Genomic DNA, 21,303 nt, shown 5'->3' with positions numbered 1-21,303 from the left:
TCTGGGAGATTCCATTCCTTTCACTGGCACTGAGCAGCCAGGCACCCCTCTCTTCTCTTTCAGGGTCCCCCTCTAAACTCAAAATCCACCCATTCACTGTTATGGGCCCTGATCTCCACGTGAAATGATACCCTCTTACAATCTCTGGGCTTTAAAGCGCCAGGCAGCGAGGCGGCTGGGAAAGCTCATAATTGATTAGTAAGTGTGATCAGTAACTTGTGACCGTGGTCAGCCCCCCATGAAGCCCACAGGAGTGTTTTAATATATAGATTTATTGGCAAATGGAATGGTTGAGTTAAGTTGTCAGAATGGAAGAGGGCATTTATGCAATCCTCTCTACAGAGCAAACACAAGAGAAAATATCAATATTATTGTAGACATTTTCAGCAAATCACACATTCTTTGTGAGTTGTATCACAATGGCAAGGAAGTAATTAAAAGTAAACAATCGTTACAATTCATTTTCTTTCTTTTTTTCGTGGTTCTGACTATCAGTAAGGCATTTAAAGGATAGTTTAGTGAAATGACATACTTAGATTTGTTTTCTTACCTTGAAAGTTGTATATGGACAAGGAGAGACTGCAATCCACATTGTGGTTTTCTTAAACTAGCCACTGCCAACAAAGGCTAATATTAGCATATTCAGACTAAAAATCAATGAACGTCAATCTCCCCCGTTTATTGATGCCCAAATCATCTTAAAATAATTTCAAACCAAGTCGTTGAACAATAAATTCTATTTAACAGATGATTTGAGCATGACATTTAAAAAGGTAAGGAAACAAATATCGAACTATTTAATTTCACTGAACTATCCCTTTAATACTTCTGGTGAGACCTTTACAGAGAGATATATTCAAAGTAATTGTTGACAAATGTTTAGGTCAATATCAACAAGCTTGGATGTTCACTACCGTTCAGAAGTTTAGGGTCACTTAGAAATGTCCTTGTTTTTTTTAAATAAAATCACATTTTTGTCCATAAAAATAACATGAAATTGATATGAAATACAGTGTAGACATTGTTAATGCTGGCAGCTTCATTAAATAGTACCAGCAAAACACCAGTCTCAACGTCAACAGTGAAGAGGCGACCCCGGGATGCTGGCCTTCTAGGCAGAATTGCAAAGAAAAAGACATATCCCAGACTGGCCAATAAAAATAAAAGATTAAGATGGGCAAAAAAACACAGACACCGGACAGAGGAACTCTGCCTTGAAGACCAGCATCCCGGAGTCGCCTCTTCACTGTTGACGTTGTGACTGGTGTTTTGCAGGTACTATTTAATGAAGCTGACAGTTGAGGACTTGTGAGGCGTCGGTTTCTCAAACTAGTCTATCTAATGTACTTGTCCTCTTTTGCAGTTGTGCACCGGGGCCTCCCACTCCTCTTTCTATTCTGGTTAGAGACAGTTTGCGCTGTTCTGTGAAGGGAGTAGTACACAGCGTTGTACAAGATCTTCAGTTTATTGGCAATTTCTCGCATGGAATAGCCTTCAGTTCTCAGAACAAGAATAGACTAATGAGTTTTAGAAGAAAGTTCTTTGTTTCTGGACATTTTGAGCCTGTAATTGAACCCACAAATGCTGATGCTCCAGATACTCAACTAGTCTAAAGAAGGCCATTTTTATTGCTTCTTTAACCAGCACAGCCGTTTTCAGATGTGCTAACATAATTGCAAAAGGATTTTCTAATGATCAATTAGCCTTTAAAATTATAAACTTGGATTAGCTACCACAACGTGCCATTGGAACACAGGAGTGATGGTTGCTGATAATGGGCTCCTGTACGCCTATGTAGATATTCTATAAAAAATAAAAGATAAAAGCTTTTTCCAGCTACAAGTCATTTACAACATTTACAATGTCTACACTGTAATTCTGATCAATTTGATGTTATTTTAATGGAATTTTTGGTGTGCTTTTCTTTCAAAAACAAGGACATTTCTAAGTGACCCCAAACCTTTAAACGGTAGTGTAAACTAGACAATACAGGCGATACATCAGTTGTAAACCATGTACTGTACAAATTGAAAAAACAGATATTAAAATTAGCTGTTAATATCAGAGAATATAAAATACAATCAAAATGTGATATCTTTTCAAAATAATTCCCTTTAATAAAAGCAGCATTTAGGTCAGGTGCAATGGTTTATAAATGTTACAAAATGTTACATCACCTCATTCCCACCCGTCACCTCACTTGGATACTCTAGCTCGCTATTCTACAGAGATCAATTGTTTCATATGAGGAGATGGTACAGAATGTCACCTTTTTATTTGAGGGTATTCTCATACATATCCGTTTTATCGTTTAGAGATTAAAGCCCTTCGTGTATTTAGTCCACCTATTTGAACGTTTCAAGTATTTGACGCCTTTAAAATGGGAGGACTAGATACATATAAAGTGCTTTCATTTCTAAATGGTAAAAGATATATATGAAAATACCTGACAATAAAAGGTGCCATGCTGTACTGTCGCCTCATATGAAACATTTGATCTTAAATCCAAAATGCTAAAGTATAGAGCTGAATTAAAACGTTTTAGCTTCAGCGTCCAAATAAATACGTACAGGAGTGTACGTGCACACACCCACCAGGTTTTTTTCTGGATCAAAATTACGGTTAGGATCGTGGCTGTGACGGGGGCGTGGTGAATAGTGCGGTTGCCGACTGAACATTTTAGAGGCCCTCTTGGCCGCAGAAAAAAAATGTCCTGCAATTCTACACATATGTCATGATGTGAGAGAAGAATAATTGTCAATATAAATTTTCATTTTGCCATGGCTTATGCGTTGTTTGCTATCGGAGTGACTCAAACATAACAAAATCAATGGGGGCCCCATGCCATGACAAAAATACTGAATGCATAATTTTTCTAATATTTGATTCTCCCTAACGGGCTAGATTTTATTTGGGGTGATTGTTAGTTCTCAAAGATCATCATATTTTATATATATATATATCTATATATATAGATATATATATAGATATATATGGTTTAAGTCATTTAAGTTTACACTGAAAATGTTTTCCCATCTCAATAATTTTTTATTAAGTCTTGCCCAAGACTTTTCTATGCAGAAAAAACCCTGCACACACACGCACAAACACACAGGCATCAGATCAACTCAAGTGTTCAGGTTTTACAAGAGTCACGGACACTCACATACTTCCACAGGAAGAATTACATTCATAAAGCGTAGCAAATTCTCAGAGTAACACAGCAATATATTATTGGTGCATTGGAATGTTATTCAATCTTGGCAAATACAGTAGTACCACTCACGCTTAAAACACACACAGTGCTTTCAAAATGCATAATCTGGGTGTGTTGATAAAAAAATTTTTTAAATCCCTCCATTTCCCTCAGTACGGTCCTGATCACACATGTTCTCTTTAACTCTTGACATTTCGTTGGAGCAGCAATCAAGGCAGGTGAGAAAGTGTTAGTGGACGATTCCATAGTTCTTAGTCTTTGTGAAGTTGAAAAATCAACCAGTGGTGAGTGCAAGGCAAGCCCTGTATTGGAAAGACATAATCTCTGGGCCTCGACACCAAGGCTAAACTAATAGCAAAAAGAGGGTGATAAATGCCCAGTATGGGGCAACCTGTCAGTAGTCACATTGCTGGGGTTCTATGTGTGGTTTGGGGGTTATGGGTAAGGACGGAGCAGTTAAGGTCTAGTTATGGTCAAGAAGTTGACAGGATCACAGTCTGATCTGGTTATAAACCAGGTCAGTTGTCCAGGCAATGGAAGGTTCTAGACTCGATATTGGTAATAAACTAGTCAGTTGTCCAGGCAATGGAAGGTTCTAGACTCGATATTGGTAATAAACTAGTCAGTTGTCCAGGCAATGGAAGGTTCTAGGCTCGATATTGGTTATAAACCAGGTCAGTTGTCCAGGCAATGGAAGTTTCTAGACTCGATATTGGTTATAAACTAGGGACGGGACGATATCAGTATTGCGATACTTGTTATTATCTTGGATAGGAAAAACGAAGCAGATTTAACTTCTTTAGGAAAACAGCCCTTATGTTGGAGTCACATTTATTTATTTTCCTAGCTATAGATGGGTTAGCTGACAATGTCACGAAAACGATGCACACACATCAAATGGGGCAGAAGTCTGCGTTGTTGTGATTCTGGATGGCTAGATAGATACCAACAATTACAAGAAACTGCCATGTGGGGAATCGCAAGTGATTCATTTCAGCTAGTTTCATGTCTTGTTTTGAGGTGTTTTGACTGATTTCATGTCAATGCTAATATGGCTCAAATTCGCTAGCTAGCTAACAACTGTTACAATGTATTTGAGAGACAAGTGCTCATTGTGCAAATGGATTTTGGTTTTCAATAAACATTGGAGAATAAATATAGTTGACATGTTGTCAACAATCTAAGCCAACCCATCTGTTTTTCCTCATAGTTACGCACGCGTCCGTTTTGTTACTTAACAACCAACCTGCCTATTGCAGACAATATTTTACTTACAGCAGGTTTTTAAAATACCTAAGAGTTTGGTCTGCTTCATGTTTTCATTTTTGCCATGGAAAAAATATTGCTATACTGGTATCATCACAGCCCTACTTGTCCAGGCAAAGGAAGGTACTATACTTGATACTGGTTATAAACCTGGTCCGGGGAATGGAAGGTTCTAGACTGGGTACTGTATGCCTCCCGAGTTGCACAGTGGTCTAAGACACTGCATCTCAGTGCTAGTGGCATCACTGGAGACCCTGGTTCGTTCCCAGACTGTATCACAACTGGCCATGATCAGGAGTACCATAGGGCGGCGCACAATTGGCCCAGCGTCGTCCGGGTTAGGGGAGGGTTTGGCCAGGGTAGGCCGTCATTGTAAATAAGAATTTGTTATTAACTGACATGCCTGATTAAATATATTTTTTTGCAGCTATATGTGGGTGTGGCCATGTGTCACATGCTGACAGTGTGGTGGGGGGTGCTGGTGGTGTAGGTGACGGTAGCAGGTTTGGGGGGCCAGTCGGGGTCCTCCTGCAGCTCCTGGGCGACTTGCATGTAGCGCACTCTGGGGGTCTTCCCCTTCCGACAGAACAGCCAGGAGAGGAACGCCGTGCACCAACGCTCATTAGCAGACTAGAAATAGTACATACACAAATGAAACAAGAAAACAGCAGACCACAGTAGGGTGATTCCTCACCAAACTAGGACAAAACAAAAACAAAAAGACTTGGTTTGGGGGATTTTCACCAAATTGGCGACATAGAAAGGTCCTTTGGAGGAAGGATTTGACACAGTGGGGTGTGAAATTACTGACACAGTGGGGTGTGAAATTACTGACACCCTTGATAAAGATTTTTAGAAGTCATATTTTTTTTCTCCCCAAAAGGTAGGGGTCAAAATGATTAACACCCCTAAAGATTCTAATAAATAAAGAAGTCAAAAGTTAAGTATTTGGTCCCATATTCCTAGCATGCAATGACAACATCAAGCTTGTGACTCTACAATTGTGTAGGATGCATTTGCAGTTCGTTTTGATTGTGTTGCAGATTATTTTGTGCCCAATAGAAATGAATAGAAAATAATGTATTGTGTCATTTTGGAGTCAAAATGACAATACAAGAATATTGTTTCTAAACACTTCTACATTAATGTGGATGCTACCATGATTACATCTGAATCAAAGTTGTGAATTGTGAATAATGATCCGTGAGAAAGCTAGGAGGGTCAAAGATCATACCCGCAAGACATGCTAACCTCCAGTTATTGGTAATTGTGAGAGATTTTAATTACTTATTTTATAGTCATTATTGTTAATCTTTTTTAAGAGTGTCAATATTTTCAAACCCCACTGTCTATTTGACATTTGTATCTTAAAGCATGATTGAGAAATAATTAATTGAAGTTGGAATAATTATGGCATTTCAGCATTACCCAGGCCTCCTTTAAGACTCCATAATGTTTCATCTGTAGGGGCTACAAAGCAAAAAATGGGTGTCATATGAAGCCTTACCACTTGCTGTGTAATATGAGTAGTATTTTGTTTTTAATAACAATTAATTACATACATTCATGAATATTAAAAAATATCAACTTTAATATTTAATAAATATAAACTGGGTGGTTTGAGCTACATTTAGAGTTATGATCCAATTTGTTACATGCTGACCAGACTGGACACGTCGCGTGTGTCGCAAATTAAATTTAGAAATACATGTTATTAAATTATTGCACCCACACTGCTCGCGCGTGCCAACGAGCGTCTGCGACACCAAGGGCTTAAAATAGAACTCATTCCTATTTCTGACGCAGATCGCGCTGAAAGTTCTGCCTCTCCCATCTCCTCATTGGTTTATAGAAGCAGGTACCCACGTGCCATCTCCTCATTAGTTATACCCACGTCGGTGACTGAAAGACAAACTGTTTTGCCGGTAGTTGTGGTAATACAATGAAAGTTTAGATGCGATCACCATTTAAGTTAAACAATGAAAAAGCCTGGAAGGAGGAGAGATGACTAGAAACGATTTGGTTGGCCGTTTTTTTTTGTCGGTGTAGAGGTCCTTGTGCATTTCAGGTAAAATAACAACTCAATGTTTTTATCCCAGGACAAACTAGCTAACAACAGCAAGCTAGCTAAATAGGACAAATTAACGTTAGCTAGCAAGTGCAAGCTAACTAGCTAAATTGCCATACATGTTTAATGATTTTCGACCTGTCCCCAAATTAATGTCATTGGTTCAGAGTTTGTTTTGATATTTTAACCTGCTTGTCGTGATCGCGTTTGGTGTGGGGGGGGGCAAAATAAATGTACGCACGATGGCGCACGCGAGCAGCCAGTTTGGGTTCCGTGTTAGCGTTACCTACAGAGTGAATGTGAAAATGGATTCTAAATGGTCGCCCTCTGCTGGTGATTTGCAGAATGTGCAATGATGCAAGTAAAATGAGGGCTGTAATTGGTTAGATTGCCTACTATTCTAATTTCTCTGTATAAAATGGGCCATAACTTAGAGCAGTGGTACTCCTTATTTTGTGGCTTGCAGTGATTTTCCTATTTTCCATTCATAATACGTAACAATGATACAATTTCAAATCAATGTGATTAATGCAAGCCTGAATCACTTTATTGAATATATATTGTTCCCTGGACGGCAGATAGATGGCAGTATGCCGCAGCTGTTGAACAGAAAGGCCGAAATAGAACGTAACTGCTCAGCTACAGTGACCAACACATCAGTTTGCTACTAGCTAATTTTGCACTCTAGTAGACATGGATCGATTTATTGTAAAAAAATAATAAAAAATAAATAAATAAACGTAAATCTATTGACAATGAAAATGAGGTGAAAGAACTGGAGAACAACGTGACAGCTATGCACGAACAACCACCGGAGAGCCAAGAAAATCAGGAAGATGGCGGCAGGGAAATGCAGCTAGCTAACATGGCTAGTAACGTGGGTCTGGGGGCAGAGAGAAGGATACGGTCGATTCAAGAAGAAAACAGAAAGTTCCAAAAGAAATTGACTTTTTTTTTGTACTGTATAATGGGACTAGCTCACTTTGTCTTATTTGTCAGACGGCAGTCAATTGTTTTAAACGAGCAAATTTAGAGCTACATTTCCAGTCACATCATGCCCACTTTGACAAAACATATCAGCCACAAAGCAACCTAAGAAACAACAAAATAGCACAGCTCAAAGGACAACAACAAATGATGGACAGATATGTTGCAGCGAAAACGACAGAGGCAACATGAGATGGCTTGGATACTAGCGGTAACTGCTCAAATCTGGCATCAGATATTTTCGCTCATCCAGGCTACCTGCCACCCCATGCGTATGTATATATTTGTGATGTGCTGTACATCAAATCAATTGCATGTGCTCTATTGCTCAGAATTTGCTCTCAATTGATATTATTGGAAGAAAAAGTACAACAATTTAAAGATCTGTACGGCCCTCTGAATGATTGTCTCAACCCAAAGTGGCCCACTTACAAAACATATTGATTAACACCGACTTAAGAGTATATTATGTTCAACAATATATTGAACAATTAGTCAAATATTTTCAATATTGATGTTTATATTTTTTTATAGGCTGACCAATGTAAAATTGTTATGGAAATGAAAATACTACTCATATCACAAAGCCAGCGGTAAAGCTTCATACAACACTTTTTGGCTTTGTAGCACCACATTATTACTCAGTTACGCTGTCAGATACAAAAGGTCAAATATATGTCAACAATCCTTCCTCCGAAAGGAACCTTCTATGGATTATATTTAGTAAAAATCCTCCAAATCATGGTCTTTTTTTCCCTAGTTTCCCTAGTTTCACCCAGTATCAGCATAGACCGCAGTTGCCTTTAGTGGAGTACAATTCTACACATGTTGCTAATCTCATGTTATTTGACACATTTTGCAATGAGGCTAAGATAAAATGTTGCTGCTTCAAAGCTAATTTCTAGCAATTCTACACATATTGGCATGGGGCAGAGACAAAAATGTGCCGTTTTATAGTTAATAGCATGCTATTCTACACATTTTGCAATGAGGCTGAGAGAATTTGGATTTTTTTTTAAAGCAAATGTCCTGTAATTCTCAACATTTTTGCTATGGCTTAAGACCTGTTCATATGCTTTCTGGGGAGGGGGATTGGAGACCTCCAGGGTTCTGGGGAGGGGGGGTGGATTGGAGACCTCCAGGGTTCTGGGGTGGGGATTGGAGATCTCCAGGGTTCTGCGGGGGGGATTGGAGACCTCCAGGGTTCTACGGGGGGGGGGGTTGGAGACTTGCAGGGTTCTGCGGGGGGGGGAGGGGCAACCTTGCAGTGGTGTGTGGTACGCCAGTGGTTGCTTTTCAAATGCTACAGAAAGTATTTTTATTCCTAGTAATAATGCATGATACAGAGCATTCGGTAAGTATTCAGACCCTGATTTTTTCCACATTTTGTTACGATACAGCCTTATTCTAAAATTGATTAAATAGTTTTTTTCCCTCATCAATCTAAACACAATACCCCATAATGACAAAGCAAAAACAGATTTTTAGAAGATTTATTTAAAAAAATAATTAAAACTGAAATATCACATTTACATAAGTATTCAGACCCTTTACTCAGTACTTTGTTGAAGCACCTTTGGCAGCGATTACAGCCTTGAGTGTTCTTGTGTATGACGCTATAAGCTTGTCACACTTGTATTTGGGGAGTTTCTCCCATTCTCTGCAGATCCTCTCAAGCTGGGGCGGCAGGTAGCCTAGTGGTTAGAGCGTTGGGCCAGTAACTGAAAGGTTGCTAGATCGAATTCCCAAGCTGCCCCTGAACAAGGAAGTTAACCCACTGTTCATAGGCCATCATTGTAAATAAGAATAAGAAATAAGAATTTGTTCTTAACTGACTTGCCTAGTTAAATAAATCAAAAGCTCTGTCAGGTTGGATGGGGAATGTTACTGCACAGCTATTTTCAGGTCTCTTCAGAGATGGGTTCAAGTCCAGGCTCTAGTTGGGCCACTCAAGGACTTTTCCCGAAGCCACTCCTGCGTTGCCTTTGCTGTGTGCTTAGGATTATTGTCCTGTTGACCCAGTCAACAGACCAAAGAGTTCAATCTTGGTTTCATCAGACCAGAGAATCTTGTTTCTCGTGGTCTGAGAGTTTTTAGGTGCCTTTTGGCAAACTCCCAAGTGGGCTGTCATGTGACTTTTACTGAGGAGTGGCTTCCATCTGGCCACTCTACCATATAGGCCTAATTGGTGGAGTGCGGCAGAGATGGTTGACTTTCTGGAAGGTTCTCCCATCTCCACGGAGAAACTCTGGAGCTCAGTCAGAGTGACCATTTGGTTCTTGGTTATCTCCCTGACCATGGCCCTTTCCCCCCGATTGCTCAGTTTGGCCGAGCAGCCAGCTCTAGGAAGAGTCTTGGTGGTTCCAAACTTCTTCCATTGAAGAATGCTTCTTGGGGACCTTAAATGCTGCAGAAATGTTTTGCTACCCATCTCCAGATCTGTGTCTCGACACAATCCTGTCTCGGAGCTATACGGACAATTCCTTCAACCTCACTGCTTGGCTTTTGCTCTGACAGGCACTGTCAACTGTTGGACCTTATATAGACAGGTGTGTGCCTTTCCAAATCATGTCCAATCAAATGAATTTACCACAGGTAAACATCTCAAGGGTGATCAATGGAAACAGGATGCACCGGAGCTCAATTTCAAGTCTCACAGCAAAGGGTCTGAATAATTATGTAAATAAGGTATTTCTGTTTAGTTTTTTTTTATAAAGTAGCAAACATTTTTAAAAGCCTGTTTTCGCAAGCCTGTTTTCACTTTGTCATTTATGGGGTATTGTGTGTAAATTGATGAGGAAAATGTTTTATTTAATCCATTTTAGAATAATGCTGTAACGTAACAAAATGTGGAAAAGGGAGGGACAACTACTATGGGTCATAGTGGGGGGGGGGGGACAACTACTCGATCTACAAAGTGAAAGAGAACAAGATAAAGGGGCAAAGCCTAAACATTCCCAACCTGAGGTGTGAGAGTAGCGGAGGTGACGGCCATGCCATCGCTGCCCCCCTGCTTGTCTCGACTGAACACCAGCTTCCATAAGATGATGTCAAGGACCAAAGTCTAAGGAAGATTTCATTGGGCAGGAGTGAAAACAAAATGGCTGCTGATCGTCCATAATTAGGGGGTGATGATCAGGTTATGAGCAAAGACAAGGATGTCACTCAGAACAACAGTCAAAAATAAAAGCACACATTAATTAAGAAATATTGATTCAATGTGGTTGTTATATTTGATTATTGAGGGATTGTATCAATTGATTGGATTGGTGTCATTTAATAATCACAAATGTCTACATGCAAGATTCTCAACAAGCTGAATCCTGTAGAGACAGATTGTAGGGTGAATACACATGAAGTTCCCTATAGCATACTGTACCTCCAATAGGAAAGACACAGCAGCGTTCACTAGGACAATGATGACCACTGTTATGCGCCATTCATGGGGAACACACACAATCTACGGGGAAAGAGCGCAATGGGATGGGGTTAGCTAGTCTCAAGACAAAAGCGTCACAAGGCAAAGCATACACTACACCACATCATGCCAGGCAACGGCAGCCATTTTGGGTCGGCCATTTTGTCTCACTCACCTCCAGGAAATTGTCGATGGCAGGAACAGGATACAGCATGATCATGAAGAGGAATATGTACAGAGCCATACAGGATAGCATGAACGGCCCTATTGACATTGGTTCAAACAAAATGAGGTCACCAGTAACTAGGCCATTTTGCTGCTCATATGGACAATTTAATATAATTAGTGTCAGGGTCAATTACATTTAAATTCCAGTCAATTCTGGAAGTACACTGAAATTCCAATTCTCTTCAATGCTTTTCAATGAAGAACATTTGGAAATTAAAATTGAATTTGGTTAACTTTCTGAATTGACTGGAATTAAAGCCCAGATTGACAAATCAATACAGTAAACCATAGCTTTATAGTAAATGTTAGCTCTATGTCAAACAATAACATTAGCATCTTAAATCTGCTGTTACTGTGGATTCAAACACAGTTGACAATACACAAGTGGAGCTTACAGTTTTTATAGCTTGGCTGTCTGAAAGGTTTTCCCTTGGAGAAGATGATGGCCACTGCCAGGTACTGGAAGGAGGAGACGTAGAAGAGTGTAGTGTTCTCATAGTTCCTGATGTTCTTGTGGTCGACATGTGACGTTATGTTGGGACCATGGGTGAGATTGGCACTGGAAACATTACAAGCACTGTTGAAGAGAAACTTGGGTTAGCATGAAGATAACTTTCTTGGACATAATTACATGGGCCAGCTATTGTACCTCAGATTGTTTCCAGGATATGCCAAGACCGCAACTGTCGTCCAGAGCAAAAGTCTAAGGGTCTATTGACCTTTAGATGGACTTCCTAGATAGACTGGTGGAGTACCCCTTATCAATCCCTTAGACCACCAGATAACTTTCTTGGACTTCTGGATTGGGTTGTTGGACCATCTGAGGTTGTGTCCTTTTTGGACCTTCCATATAAAGTAAGTGTCTCAGATCATTTTGTAGGACCATCAGATAATATTTTGGATCATATATATGGTCCAGATGACTTTTTGGACCATCAGATAACTTTTGGGGTCATAAATAGCCAAATAGGTGTCCCAGATTCCTTCCCCCACAGCCCAGGCAGTGCAGTACTCACTCTGAGAGGGGCGTCCATTTCTCGTACCAGTTCTGGCCCCGGACCCAGAGGAAGGCCAGGACCTGGAAGGCCAGACAGGTGAGGATCTGGGTCAGCACGGAGAACAGCAGAGGGCCTGAGATTAGACTGGACGGGGGGCGCTGCGCCACCAGAACCTTCCACGCCGGGTTCAGACTCACTTACAATAAATAATGAACAATAGGAAATCAATAAATGGCAGTACATTTTTAATCAATTTTAGTCATTCATTTCAGTGATACAGCAATTAGATTGTGAATATTTGAGTCCCCATAAAGAAACTATCAATGTCTGCTTGGATACTCAACTCAAGTAATGCTGGTTAAAACATTCTGGAGACAGGTTTCTATTACTCACTTGTGAAGGCAATGATTAGAATGATAGCAACGTCAATGAAGAGGAACTGGAAGTCTCCCAGGTTGCTGAGGATCTAGAACATGGAGACACAACCCCTTAAAACTGATCTCAAACCAGTCATTACCATATTCATCAGTTGATCATAGCAGCTACACTTATCTCAAACTAGCCGTTATCATGTTTTTCAGTTGAGCTTAGTAGCTCTACTGATCTGGGACCAGTACTCACAGAGTAGAGGAGCGTGACACTGAGGTACTGGATGATGCTGTACAGGGCCATGAACTTGAACACACAGAAGGAGGTGATGAGAGCAGCTCTCCCCTCTCTGTGGAGAAACAACAGGCCATCATTCAGACTGGCAACTCTGAGACTACTTTGATATAGCACTTCAAATACTTCCAACAGATACATTTTATTCCACAGACAGATATTTGACAGGTACTTGTGCCAAGTAATTTATAACAACTGTATAAGGACTGTCAAATAAAGAGACATTTGACATTGTTGATGAAAAGGGATGCTATTTCCTCTATAGGTTTATCTATAAGATTCCTGCCTTCCAGGGAGTTGTCTCTGGCCACTGTGCTTCTGCCTTTGCGTTGCTTGCTCTTTAGGGTTTTAGGCTTGGGTTACTGTAAAGCAATGTGACAACTGATGATGTAAAAAGGGCTTTATAAAAAACATCTGATTGATGCTACAGTACCTAATGAGGTTGGGCACACAGGAAATGTTGGCCGTGGAGGAGGTGAAGGGGGAGGCGACCGAGGCCTCCAGCTCTGACAGAGAGATCCCACTGTGAGCTCTCTTTAGGGCCTGGAGATAGCAGAGGGAGGAGGGGAGGTCACTCGATGTGCTCCAAATAATTGCTTGGAACATTGGTTGTGGGTTTAATTCCCATGGAGGCCAGGTGAAAGGTAATAGCCTGTCTGCTAAAATACATTTTATAGCAGAGTTAAAAGAGGGCGGCATTACAGGAAAGAGACGTCTGTTCCTAATAGTGGCATCAGGAGAATACTGCCCACTTATGTCATACTGCTTGAACTGTGTACAGTTTGAAAACAGCTGATCCTATGGTCTGAACAGTGGCCTTGATCATAGAAACACTAATCTGCCCCATTCAAGCATTTTTTTTTATACAGCAAATCAAATCAATATATGCCATTTAGCAGCTGCTCCTATGCAAAACAACTTACAATCATGTGTGCATGCATTTTACATAAGGATGGTCCCGGGAATCAAACCCACTATCCTGGTGTTGCAAGCGCCATGCTCTATCAACTGAGCTACAAAGGACCACATTAATTGTAGTAAAACATGCTTTTAAATTATGAGATGAAAAACACTGAGTACATCTCTTCAGAACTGTAGTACACATAAAAATGACAACCCCATACTTACGCCACAGTCATTGGCACCATCACCACACATCCCTACAGTATAGCTGCAAAGGGCAAAAAAATAAGAGGCAATTAAAGCCAAGTGGTCAACATATTATTTCGCTGGATGACAGAAATGTAGCATAATGTAGTTTCCCAGTAAGCACAAGACGTGATTCCAAAAGGACGTATTTTCATCCAAAAATAACTATTTTGAACGCCTTGTGCTTGTAGGGGTCAGTGCTGAAGAGGAGACTCACTCCACACTCTGTAGGACCTCTACCAGCTGGGTCTTCTGGTCAGGAGCCATGCGGGCGAATATTGTGGAATGCAGTGCCAGCTACAGCACCACCCAGTGGACAGACAGAGCATAACACTAGCGTCAAATAATGTGGTATTAGTGTGACTAAAGCTGCGTTTACACATGTAGCCCAATTCTGATCTTTTGCCCAATTAATGACAAAAGAGTTGATCTGATTGGTCAAAAGACCAATGAGTGGAAAAATATCTGAATTCGGCTGCCTGTGTAAACAGAGCCATGATGTCCATATTTTTTAAAATTTAACCAGGTAGGCTAGTTGAGAACAAGTTCTCATTTGCAACTGCGACCTGGCCAAGATAAAGCATAGCAATTCGACACATACAACAACACAGAGTTACACATAGAATAAACAAAACATACAGTCAATAATACAGTAGAACAAACAAAACAAAAAGTCTATTTACAGTGAGTGCAAATGAGGTAAGTTAAAACCTGTTGAAACTAGGGGGCACTATTTTTATTTTTGGAAAAATAACGTTCCCAAAGTAAACTGCCTATTTCTCAGGACCAGATGCTAGAATATGCATATAATTGACAGCTTAGGATAGAAAACACTCTAAAGTTTCCAAAACGGTAAAAATATTGTCTGTGAATATAACAGAACTGATATTGCAGGCAAAATCCTGAGAAAAATCCAATCAGGAAGTGACCCTTATTTTGAAACCCCTGTCTTTCTATGCATCCCTATTGCCCATTGAAAGGGATATCAACCAGATTCCTTTTTCTACGTCTTCCCTAAGGTGTCTACAGCCTTTAGACGTAGTTTCACGCCTTTATGTTGAAGAATGAGCGTAAACGAACACATTGCGTAAGTGGCCAGCTGATGGCTCTCAGAGTGATTATTGCGTAAAAGAGAGAGGCAGCCATTTTTCCTCCCGGTCCTACTGAAAAGCCAACTGTCCCGGTTGATATATTATCGAATAGATATTTGAAAAACACCTTGAGGATTGATTATAAAAAATGTTTGCCATGTTTCTGTCGATATTATGGATATAATTTGGATTTTTTTTTGGCGTTGTCATGACCGCTATTTCCGGTGGATTTCTGAACATAACGTGACAAACAAACGGAGGTATTTTGGGTATAAAAATTATCTTTATGGAACAAAAGGAACATTTGCTGTCTAACTGGGAGTCTTGTCAGTGAAAACATCAAAGGTAAACGGTTAATTTAAACCGTTAATTAAACGGTTAATTTGATTGCTTTTCTGATTTTTGTGACCAAGCTTCCTGCTGCTAGCTGGACATAATGCTATGCTAGGCTATTGATAAACTTTCACAAACGCTTTTCTTGCTATCGCTGTAAAGCATAATTAAAAAATCTGAGACAACAGGGTGATTAACAAAAGGCTAAGCGGTGTTTCGCTATATTTCACTTGTGATTTCATGAATATGAATATTTTCTAGTAAGATTATTTGACCGTTGCGCTATGCTAATTAGTGTAGTTGCTGACAATTCTCCCGGATCCGGGATGGGTAGTTCCAAGAGGTTTTAAGGCAATAAATAGGCAATGGTGGCAAAGTAATTACAATATAGCAATTAAACACTGGAATGGTAGATGTGCAGAAGATGAATGTGCAAGTAGAGATACTGGGGTGCAAAGGAGCAAGATAAATAAATAAATACAGTATGGGGATGTGGTAGGTAGATAGATGGGTTATGTACAGGTGCAGTGATCTGTGAGCTGCTCTGACAGCTGGTGCTTAAAGCTAGTGAGGGAAATGTGAGTCTCCAGCTTCAGAGATTTTTGCAGTTTGTTCCAGTCATTGGCAGCAGAGAACTGGAAGGAAAGGCGGCCGAAGGAGGAATTGGCTTTGTGGGTGACCAGTGAGATATACCTGCTGGAGCGCTTGCTACGAGTGGGTGCTGCTATGGTGACCAGTGAGCTGAGATAAGGCGGGGCTTTACCTAGCAGAGACTTGTAGGTAACCTGTAGCCAGTGGGTTTGGCGACGAGTATGAAACGAGGGCCAACCAACGAGAGCGTACAGGTCGCAATGGTGGGTAGTGTATGGGACTTTGGTGACAAAGTTTGTTGAGTAGAGTGTTGGAGACTATTTTATAGATGACATCACTGAAGTCAAGGATCGGTAGGATGGTCAGTTTTACGAGGGTATGTTTGGCAACATGAGTGAAGGATGCTTTGTTGCAATATAGGAAGCCGATTCTAGATTTAATTTTGGATTGGAGATGCTTAATGTGAGTCTGGAAGGAGAGTTTACAGTCTAACCAGACACCCAGGTATTTGTAGTTGTCCACGTATTCTAAGTCAGAGCCGTCCAGAGTAGTGATGCTGGACGGGCGAGCAGGTGCGGGCAGGGAACGATTGAATAGCATGCATTTAGTTTTAATAAGGGTTTACCATGTAGGTATTACAAACCCAGCTCAGTTAAGGGAGGCACTGAACACTAGAATGTAGCAATTTAGTACGTCTGTCATCGTACAGTCATTTCATTTCTATTGTCCAAACAGAGTGATGGAGTTTGGCACTGACCTTTTGGACTAGGTCAGGGAAGTGTTCGGTGATGACAGCAAAGGACCTGCCACTCATGGCAAAGTGGTAGCCCTGCTCCTGCTGCTTGTGCTGCTCACCATAAGCCACATGGCCCACATCGTCAAGGCTGATTTCCACTGACTGGGGAACAACAGAGAAAAGGGCGACATGAACGGCCATGATGGATCATCAGTTGCAACAACATCAATGAGGAAAAGATAAACTGTGTCCTTAGGCTACAGGACATGTAATATACTGAATATACACATACTGCATTATTCATCCAGGGAATACTTTTTAAGCAAGTCTCACTTTGTTTCCAAGTGAGACTTGGTTTAATAGACTCATATCCTGTCTTTATAGAATAGTTTAATCCACGTCTTTTAATTACGTCTTTCCCCTCACCTCAACACAGTTGTCTTTGCTGGTGGCGTGGTTCTCTGTGTAGTGCCAATTGATCGTAGCAGGCTGGATGTCTTTGGGAGGTGTGGCGTCTGCTACGATGACCCTCTCATGAGGGGTTATCATCCCACAGTCTCTGGCTACTGATATAGCGGTTAGCATATTATCGCCTACAGTCAGACAGTGAGAGATGACAACAAGATGCAAAACAAGTTAAATGACTAACATGTCAAATGTAAGACGCTCAACATTTTCATTGTTATCAGTGTAGGGGTGGCAGCTAGTCGTAGTTAGCTTAGTCATTCCAAATGACATAACAGCAGTTTATATGGCTTTGCAGTACTGATGGTTGCTTCAGTGTAAAGTGCTGGTGGGACTATGGTATTGAATATTGGTAAGATTGGTACATGCTACAGTACAACACGGCACTAGCAAACCTAAACAATCTCCCAGAATACTGACAACATGTTGTATTGTAGATGAATACTGTATATGATTGGCTTATTCACCTGTAACCATCACAGTGCGGATGTTTGCATGTCGCAGGTCTTTTAAAACCCCAGAAGTCTCTTCCTTTAGCTTGTTTTGCATGATTATGAGCCCAAGGAACTCCATATTGGTCTCTATGAGATCTCTGACAGGTATAGAAAACAGATCAATCAATTAAAGACTAAGAATTTATCCCACATAATAAAGCAAATATTTAAAAAAGTTACACTATTTGTGAAAGGGGGAAGTTCACAAATTCACACATTCAAATGTCTTGAATCTTCTAACAAGAAATAAGTCAGTTCTCACTCCTGTGATGCTATTCAACACATTGCATTAAGCCCATTGTACTACCTGTTGAGGTTCTGGACCTTGTGCCAGGAGAGTTTGGCCTCCAGCTGGCGATGGGCCAAAGCTATGACTCTGAACCCCTGCCTGGTGTAAAACTCCAAGGTCTCTGTGAAGCTCTCTGGTACTAGAGTAAGAGAAAATAATCATTCATTGGGTTATAGTCTATTAACCTGCAAGCATGTTCATGTAAATGCGTAAGCCTGTCTTGACAGTGCACATACAGGCGGGGTACTGGAATAGAAGTACATGTTCTGGCAAACTGCTGCCTGGTAAGACTGAATAAAGGTCTAACTAACTTGTGTCCTCTGCGCAGAGGCTGGCCACAACCTCTGGCGCCCCCTTGAGGTAGGCGTCCATGCGCTTCTCCCCCAGCTTCCGGACCACCACACTCATCCTCTGTAGAGCTGACGAGAAAGGAAACTGGCGGACGATCCCAATCTCATAGGACAACTGAGAGACCGACAGCACAAGATCAAACAAAATCCATTCAACCGTTCAACTTTTCCCACTCACATACAAATCAATATTCAAGGAAGAAAAGAAAGATGCATTTGAAAAAGCCCTCACTACTTACCGTCAGCTCAGACAGCTCCTAAAAACACAAAGGAGGAAAGAAGGTTTAAAGAACATAGTTAAGGTATATCTACCAGATATTGAGATGTAGCAAGGTAGGAGAGAGCATACTATGGATACTGTACCATGTTCTGTGCTAGATTGACTTCCTGGTTGACCTCTGGGAGCACCTGTTTGGGTGGCCGCACCACGGTGGGCATTATGGGATTGTGGAGGGCTGTTTCTTCCTCTGTTGGCTCCTCTAGAATCTGAACATGACAAACATTGGTGTTAAACAACATTAGTGACCCATTTGAAACCTGGCAGCCCCTTCTGACAGGCTAAACATGATTTAGACAAGTAACCCGGGGGCCAGTCTGCCATCTTGCCAAGGCAACGATGTAACATTGCTGAATGTAGAAACAGTCTGGCACCAGTGGTAGGGATTTTGTGCTTATGTTAGCATGTCGGGGTGGCAGATAGCCGAGTGGTTAGAGCGTTGGACTAGTAAGCGGAAGGTTGCGAGATCGAATCCCTGAGCTGACATCTGTTGTTCTGCCCCTGAACAAGGCAGTTAACCCACTGTTCCTAGGCTGTCATTGAAAGTAAGAATTTGTTCTTAACTGACTTAAATAAAGGTAAAATATATATATCTTCCAGCTGCTCTGTTACCATAGCTCTGTTACCATAGCTCTAACAGAAAGAATGCCACTATCTGTCAAAATGTTTTGTGTTGTAGTCATGACATACAAAGATATGAAGAATGTGTCAGAGCATGTTTCAGTCAGCAACAGTACATATACAAGTTGGAACATTTCCTGTGTAATACCAGTATGTGTAACACATTACTACAGTATTATTACAGAAATGCAGTTAGCGTGTAGCATTGTTAGCATTTAGCATAACTACACTGAACAAGGGTACGAGAGATTATCATTCCAATATTGTCCTGGAGCCATTTTCTCCACAACTCTTCATTGGAATCCCCATTGACTTGGCTATCTGCAAAATACACTGAATAACAATATAACACAACATGCAAACAATTTCAACGATTTTACTGAGTTACAGTTCGTATAAAGAAATCGGTCAATTGAAATAAATTCATTAGGGCCTAATCTATGGATTTCACATGACTGGGAATTCAGATATGCATCTGTGGGTCACAGATACTTAAAAAAAAGGTAGGGGCGTGGATCAGAAAACCAGTCAGTATCTGGTGTGACCACCATTTGCCTAATGCAGTGTGACACATCTCCTTCACATAGAGATGATCAGGCTGTTGATTGTGGCCTGTGGAATGTTGTCCCACTCCTCTTCAATGGCTGTGCAAAGTTGCTTGATATTGGTGGGAACTGGAACACGCTGTCGTACAAGTCGATCCAGAGCATCCCAAACACGCTCAATGGGTGACATGTCTGGTGAGTATGCAGGCCATGGAAGAAATGGTACATTTTCACTTCCAGGAATTGTGTACAGATCCTTGTGACATGGACTGTGCACTATCATGCTGAAACATGAGGTGATGGTGGCGGATGAAAGGCACGACAATGGGCCTCAGGATCTCGTCACAGTATCTCTGTGCATTCAAATTGGCATCAATAAAATTCAATTGTGTTCATTGTCCATAGCTTATGCCTGCCCATATCATAACCCCACCGCCACCATGGGGCGCTCTGTTCACAACGTTGACATCAGAAAACCACTCGCCCACACGATGCCATACACGCTGCCTGCCATCTACCCAGTACAGTTGAAACCGGGATTCATCGGTGAAGAGCACACTTCTCCAGAGTGTCAGTGGCCATCGAAGGTGAGCCCACTGAAGTTGATTACGACGCAGTCAGGTCAAGACCCTGTTGAGGACGACGAGCACACAGATAAGCTTCCCTGAGACAGTTTGTGCAGAAATCCTTTGATTGTGCAAACCCACAGTTTCATCACCTGTCCGGGTGGCTGGTCTCAGACTATGTTACAGGTAAAGAAGCCGGGTGTGGAAGTCCTGGGCTGGCGTGGTTAAACTTGGTCTGGGGTTGAGAGGCCGGTTGGACGTACTGCCAAATTCTCTAAAACGACGTTGGAGGCGGCTTATGGTAGAGAAATTCAATTAACATTCAATTATCTGGCAAGAGGTCTGGTGGATATTCCTGCAGTCAGCATGCCAATTGCACGCTCCCTAAAAACTTGAGACATTAGTGGCGTTGTGTGTGACAAAACGGCACATTTTAGAGTGGTCTTTTATTGCCTCCAACACGAGGTGCACCTGTGTAATGATCATGCTGTTTAATGAGCTTCTTGAAATTTTACGTATACTTCCGCTCCCCCTCTCTGGCGCTCGTTGTCACCAGTTTACTTATGATCACGCACACCTGCAACCATAGTTACGCACCCCTGTGCCTCTGGACTCCTCACCTGGACTCCATCACTTCTATGATAACCTCCCCTATATCTGTCATTCCCTTTGGTTCATTCCCCAGGCAGTATTAGTTTTGTTTCAGACGCTACTCTTGTTTTGTATTGTTCCATGTTATTTGTATTATTAAATTCACCCCCTGTACTTGCTTCCTGACTCCCGGTGTCTGCATTACACCACATCTGTCAGGTGGATGGATTATCTTGGCAAAGGAGAAATGCTCACAAACAGGGATGTAAACTAATTTGTGCACAACATTTGAGAGAAATAAGCTTTTTGTGCATATGGAACATTTCTGGGATCTTTTATTTCACCTCATGAAACATGGGA

General features: G+C 41.2%; 1 protein-coding gene across 4 annotated transcripts in view; it reads right to left on the bottom strand.

The window, feature by feature from the left end:
* Positions 1-254: 254 nt before the first annotated feature.
* LOC110508972 (polyamine-transporting ATPase 13A3) overlaps positions 255-21,303 on the bottom strand; it is a 40,682-nt gene continuing 19,633 nt past the window's right edge. For 2 of the 4 annotated variants that reach the window (XM_090225126.1, XM_090225127.1), the window contains exons 16-33: positions 18,707-18,829; positions 18,583-18,600; positions 18,305-18,458; positions 18,012-18,132; positions 17,678-17,802; positions 17,172-17,338; positions 16,767-16,907; positions 14,212-14,291; positions 13,974-14,016; positions 13,279-13,388; positions 12,804-12,900; positions 12,576-12,648; positions 12,201-12,378; positions 11,580-11,761; positions 11,132-11,220; positions 10,918-10,998; positions 10,501-10,602; positions 255-5,113 (exon numbers count right to left, since the gene is read on the bottom strand). In XM_090225126.1, the coding sequence (XP_090081252.1) occupies positions 4,934-5,113; positions 10,501-10,602; positions 10,918-10,998; positions 11,132-11,220; positions 11,580-11,761; positions 12,201-12,378; positions 12,576-12,648; positions 12,804-12,900; positions 13,279-13,388; positions 13,974-14,016; positions 14,212-14,291; positions 16,767-16,907; positions 17,172-17,338; positions 17,678-17,802; positions 18,012-18,132; positions 18,305-18,458; positions 18,583-18,600; positions 18,707-18,829 (2,064 nt within the window). In that variant the 3' untranslated portion in view covers positions 255-4,933. The remainder of the gene's footprint in view (positions 5,114-10,500; positions 10,603-10,917; positions 10,999-11,131; positions 11,221-11,579; positions 11,762-12,200; positions 12,379-12,575; positions 12,649-12,803; positions 12,901-13,278; positions 13,389-13,973; positions 14,017-14,211; positions 14,292-16,766; positions 16,908-17,171; positions 17,339-17,677; positions 17,803-18,011; positions 18,133-18,304; positions 18,459-18,582; positions 18,601-18,706; positions 18,830-21,303) is intronic. The other 2 variants (XM_090225128.1, XM_090225129.1) reach the window with 2 other exon arrangements.

This window comes from Oncorhynchus mykiss, chromosome 28, assembly GCF_057628025.1.
Source record: "Oncorhynchus mykiss isolate SJ-2025 chromosome 28, ASM5762802v1, whole genome shotgun sequence".
Lineage (NCBI taxonomy): Eukaryota > Metazoa > Chordata > Actinopteri > Salmoniformes > Salmonidae > Oncorhynchus > Oncorhynchus mykiss.
Note: the sequence above shows the minus strand (reverse complement) of the source record. Positions and strands in the feature narration are given on the sequence as shown.